Source organism: Mustela nivalis (genome assembly GCF_964662115.1).
Source record: "Mustela nivalis genome assembly, chromosome: 13".
In the NCBI taxonomy this organism is placed as follows: Eukaryota; Metazoa; Chordata; class Mammalia; order Carnivora; family Mustelidae; genus Mustela; species Mustela nivalis.
The window spans coordinates 66,270,579-66,276,578 of record NC_139032.1 but is presented as its reverse complement, the minus strand read 5'-3'; the positions used below and the strand labels follow the sequence as shown (position 1 = coordinate 66,276,578).

Here is a 6,000-nt window from a genome sequence, read left to right as displayed (position 1 = left end):
TGACTATCAGCTATATTTATCCTCTAATTTCATCTGTTGCTTTGTATTTTTGATTTTGCGAACAGAATTTATCACCAACCAGGTTATCTCAGGCTCCCATATATATATATATATATACATATATATATATATATATGTATATATATATATATATATGAGTTCTGTAATAAAAAAGCATTTGAGGACATGCATAAAATCACAGTCACCAGTAATTGGACGACAGTTAAACTAATTGAGAGGAATCTACGTATTTATAAGTGATTACATAAAGGAAGAGAAAATATGGGTTAAGTAACGACATTACATTTTTACATAAATAAGTAAAGCCCAAGTTCTTTATGTTTAAACTATAGTTCAAGGTGAAGGAGTAAATTTGTTCTTTTAACTTCCAGATGTGATCATTTGGGTCCTTTTGCCTTGGATGTGGTTTCCTTTGGAATCTTTCCATTTTGACATTGAGTAAATCTGGTTACTGTAGAAACACCATCCACAAACTTGGTTTTGAAGAGGACATTTGCATTGTTGAACATACCCTCCTTTAGTGACACCACAATGAACTTAAGGGAAAAAAGGGGAAAAAAGCATAAAAGATACTTTTTGTAATGTGAAGAAATGCACTCCTATTTTTATTCTGGGGTTAAGGACTTTCTGGATATATTCTGATTTTGTTATTTCTTTCAAAGCTTAGCTCGAAGCAAATGCACCATCCTCAACTGCAAGTGAAAACTAGTTCTAATACTAGGCACCTAGATGAATTCTAGCTTTATATATTTGAGTTTTAAGAGTCTCTTAATTTGACTTTGAGTGCTTCAATACCCAGGTTTACTACTTCCTACTGGTGACTGCTGGTTGTTATCCTCTGCAGCTGGCATCACTGTTTTGTTGCTAATTCTAAATGCCCTCGTGAAATAGCTTTCTCTGTGATATTTTAAGAATATCAAAGAAGGCTACAAGTTCCTACAAGCACTACCACTAGCTCAAATGGAATATTTACAAAATTAAAAGGTACCATGCACTGTTACCTGCTAAAGAGACCACCATAATACTCTAGTCTGTGGTAACTATGATAAGTGAAGCCCCCCCAGAGTTGTACACTGCACTATCTGTATAACCGTATGTGGCAGCCCCAGTGCCCGCAGCAACATTTCCATAAAAACAAACTATTCCTAAAGGGGCTTTTCTCTATTTCTTTTCTTCTCTTTCATCAGGAAAAATAAGGAGTACTCCCATCAAGTACCACAGGATTTTCTGATTTCCTAAAACAGTCTTGCTTTGATTGTGTATCCTAGGACAGTTAGCTAGAGAAAATTATATTACCCATCAATTAATTCCAAATTATGAAAAACTTAGATTCTCCCTCATGGTACAGTCAACAATGGTAATGCGTGGCTCCCTCTTTAGTAGGAAACCAAACCTTTTTTTCCTTCAATATCCACTTGAATGGAAGTATATGTAAATATTCAGTATATATTTAAAGAGATACATAATGCTTTAATATTTCTCAACCTTAAATATCTTAGTGTTGGCCATTACTAAAGAATAGTTTTAGAAGAACAAATACTAAAACTGTGACAGAGACATTTTTTCTGGTTCTTACCTGAGAATGTGTGAAGTGAGTACGCAGCATCTGTCCAATATTCTGGGTGTGAGAAAGATCCAAGGCTGCATCCACCTCATCCAGGATATAAATTGGAGCAGGTTTGAAGAGGAGCATGGACAATATTAATGACAAAGCTACTAACGACCTGCACAAAAAAGACCAAAAGAGAAGTTATCAAAACGTGACTCTACCACTCTTTACCAAAACACTGAAGCAAATCTGCTATCCTCTTATTATGGAATAGTGCAGGCTTAACTTAAGTTTCAAACGTCAACACTTACGTTTTTTAAACTGGTTCTTTTATTTTAGCTTTTCCTTTCTTCTCTTCAAAGAGTTTTATTTTGAACAGGTTTATATTCTTTCCAATCAAAGAATCGGGACAAATGGCACTTCTCCTTAAGGAAAGATGGTAATTATTTTCTTTCCTTCCCCAATTGCTATTAGATGCCTAGGTAGCAGGGGAGTGAGGGCTATATACTAACTGGTTAAGACAACAGCTATTGTTTTGCTCAAACTGTAACAGGTTTAGGTGCCTCTTTCAAACTTTCACTATGCAAGCAGTTAGGAGTATACATATACACACATGCACACACCAATATCCATTTTTTATTGGCACTATGTAAGAGTAAGTTGTATAGATTATGGCCCGTTACTTCCCAGAGTCAGAAGTTCAAACAATTACTATGTGATGCTTAATTTTGTATGTCAACTTAGCTGGATCACGAAGTACTCAAATATTTGATTAAACTTCATTTCTCAGTTTGTCTGTGAGGGTATTTCTGGGTGAAATCTGTATCTGAACTGGAATACACAGTAAAGCAGTTTACCCTCTCCAATGTGGGTAGACACCATACTTCCTGCCAAAGGACTCAATAGTAAGAAAGGCAGAGGAAAGAATTTGTTCTTTCCTGCCTCATTACTTGAGCTGGGACACGGATATTCAGCCTCAGTGCTCACAGGCCTTCACACCCAGACTGAATTACACCACTGGCCCTCCTGGGTTTCCAGCGTGCAGACAATAAATTGTGGGACTTTTCAGCCTCCACAGTAAGATGAGCCAATTCCTTATTAAAAAAGAATCTCTTCATACACATACACACCCTACTGGTTCTGTTTCTCCGGAAAACCCTAATAATACACCTTACTTAAAATTTGTAGTTAACCAGATTCTATAGGTCCTCTTCAGTTCTCTTCTAGCTAACCATCCCCTGTAACTGTACCTGGTTTTGTTCTAATCTAGCATGAAGAATAATTCTTATATTTTTTTCTTTTAAAAAAAAAATAAAGGTTTTTTCAATGTTTAAGGTGAAACCAAAATTTCTAGCCAAGGCAATGAATGAAACAGTGCAATAAAAAATAGTGAGACTGACATCTACCACCATAGAGGGGAGCTGGGGTCATTCAACCAACCTAAAAATTGTTTTTCCTTGGTTTTCTCTGTGCCAAATGCTTAAGACGCTGAGTTTCCTTTCAAACTTATCTTTCAGGAAAAACAAAACAAAACAAAACAACTCACCAAGAGTTAAACTACTGTGCTGGATATACATCTAAAATAATGGTATATATGTAGAAATAATTTCATATCATCTTAATTATGGAAATAGTTTTCAGGACCCAATAAAATAAGCATACATTTTAGGTGTTCTTCTAAACATTTTCTAGGACGTCAGCAAAAAAAAAAAAAAAAAAGTTAGATACCGGGATCTGAACTACAGAATTCAATTTTAATAGTCACCAGAAGGTGTTTTATGCTGTTAAAATATTTAGGAATCTTAATCATAATGAAACAAATCAAGGGACCACTATTCTAATCATAAAAATGACAAAGGTTTTCACAAGAAAAATGAACCGGTCTTAGTATTTTCTACATACATTAAGAGTTACATGATGGCATTATAGGGCACGTGAGAACAATTTAAGGACTAGAATTGCACATCCTCAAGGGAAAAAAATACAAAGTAACTAACCATCTTTAATTATGTGAATACCCACAATTTCTCTTTCAGGAGGTTTTAATTATTTGGCTCTCTGCAGCAGGTGATGAGTTAGGCCACATGACCTAAGTTTCTCTTTAGTATGCTCATTGTCTGACTCACTGTGCAAGGCTTGGAAAAACTTCCCTGAAGCCTAGAACATGCTATTTTCAACACTATTCATTCCTTTCTGTAGATCCAAGTTTTCTTCTGGTATTCTTTTCCTTTCACCTGAAAACTTTAACTTTCACAGTTCTGCTGGGATCAAACTCCTCCAGCTTTTGTTTTTCTGAAAAAAATATACTGACTTCAATTTGAAGAATATTTTGATCAGACAGAATTCTTGTTGACACGTTTCTCTTTTAGCACTTTCTAGATGTTGTTCTGGATTTCTGGCTTGCATAATTTTTGACAATATGCCTGAAGTTATTTTTATCTTTATTCCTTGCCACGTAATATGTCTCTTTGCCTCTGGCTGTTTTAAGATTTTTCTAATCACTGGCATATAAAAACCACAATTTCATATAACATACTCTGCTATATTATTGTATGTGTGTGGAGGAGGGGAGGGGGCAGGGGATGTGTTTATCCTACTAAGGATTCACAGAAATGAAGATTGTGGGTTTATATAACTCATCAAATTGGGAAAATCTGGGATAACTATTTCAAGTATTTTTCTGTTTTGCCTCTTCCTCTGTTTTTGGAGCTCCAAATACATGTATGTTAGTTGGCTTGATAGTCAGTGAAGCTCTATATTTAGAGTTTTCTGTTTCTCACTTTAGCTTTAAAAGTTTTTATTTTCTGTGTCTTCAAAGTCATTTAGGTTTCTTTTACACTGTCTAATCTGGTGAACTTTGACTTTTGGGCATATTTTTTATCTCCAGAAATTCTAATAGGTTCTTTTTTCCCTGTAATTCTTGGAAATAAGTAACATAATTCTGTAACTTCCTTGTCTTCTATTTTTATCACCTGTCATTTCCAGGTCTCTTTCCATTGAATACTTTTTCTTTAGGGTATGAGCCACATTTTCTTGATTTCTGTCCTGTACTTTTTATCAGATGCCAGATACTGTGTTATGTTGGTCTCAAGGACATGAGGATCAGCTTGCTTTCTTCAAGGTATATGATGCACTCTGCTGTGTGCAGTGTTCCTTTCACCTCAGGGACAGTTCAGACTGAATGCTAAGTTGGGGCCTCCCAAAATTCTGTTTCTTTAATTTAGTGAGGCTTTGTGTGCACTTGCAAACCAGAAACTTCTCCTACAGAGAAAGCTGGGATGAACACTAAGCTCAGCACTTTGTTTCACTGCACTCAGGTATCATATTCATTTCCCAAAGTCTAAAAACAACTGTTTTTCATATATTTTATCTAGTTTTCTAATCACTTATCCTTATTTCTCCTTAGTTGCCTACTATCTTAAAGGCTTATCTATTTCAGAGAGAGCATGCACATGCACGCAAGCAGGGTAAGAGGGAGAGAATCTTAAGCAGACTTCCCACTGAGCATGGAGCCCAACTCGAGGCTCAATCCCACGACCCCGAGATCATGACCCGAGGCGAAATCAGGAGTTGGGACGCTCAACCAACGGAGCCATCCAGGTGCCCCGTTGCCTACTATATTTATCAAAAGGTCTTAAAAACAAGCGAACAAACAAAAAACCTGTATTCTTACAAATTAAGTTCTTAAATCCTACATGTAAAGATTATCAACCATTTTTCAATTTTGTTTAGCTTAACTCTGAGCGGATGGATTATAATAAAGTAAGAGGAATGAGAAATTGTAATAGTGCAAAGGGATTACTCACCTCTGACCACCACTAAGTTCCGTTAGGTTTTCTTTCCAAGTATTTCCTAAAGCAACCTTGAACTCCAGACCATCCAATACAGTTTGCCCCTCTGGTGGTGCAAGCATAGCATTAGCACCAGGCAAAAGAGTAGAAAAAATAGACCCAAAGTCCTTGTTCACCTGGATTTAAAAAACAACAACCAAAAAAAAAAAGATTATTCTTGGAAAGCCTTCTATAATATTTTAATCAAATGTTGGTAAGTGGATCTTCAATCTATATCTGTTACTAACTCAGGTTTTGACACATTATAGCCCATATGACAAATCTGGCCCTGCCCATTCATTTATATATTGTCTATGGCTGTTAGCACTAAAATAGTAGTCTAGTAATTACAGCAGAGACTATATGGCTCACAAAGCCAGAAATATTTATTACCTGCCCCTTTACAGAAAAAACTTACTAAACTCTGCTCTAACTCCCAATGGGAACTAAAGGCTAAACTTCTAACTGTACCCTGAAATTCTGACTTTTGTAAGCTTTATTATAGGAATCTTTAGAGACACACAACTATATGATAGGAGACTCAAGCTGCAGTTGGGAGAGGCAGAAATAAAAAATGCTTTTTGGCATTAACACGTTCTC

General features: G+C 35.9%; 1 protein-coding gene across 5 annotated transcripts in view; it reads right to left on the bottom strand.

Moving 5' to 3' along the window:
- Positions 1-232: 232 nt before the first annotated feature.
- SMC2 (structural maintenance of chromosomes 2) overlaps positions 233-6,000 on the bottom strand; it is a 58,980-nt gene continuing 53,212 nt past the window's right edge. For all 5 annotated transcript variants that reach the window (XM_082696577.1, XM_082696574.1, XM_082696576.1 and 2 more), the window contains 3 exons: positions 5,377-5,537; positions 1,598-1,745; positions 233-557 (listed from right to left, as the gene is read on the bottom strand). In XM_082696577.1, the coding sequence (XP_082552703.1) occupies positions 399-557; positions 1,598-1,745; positions 5,377-5,537 (468 nt within the window). In that variant the 3' untranslated portion in view covers positions 233-398. The remainder of the gene's footprint in view (positions 558-1,597; positions 1,746-5,376; positions 5,538-6,000) is intronic.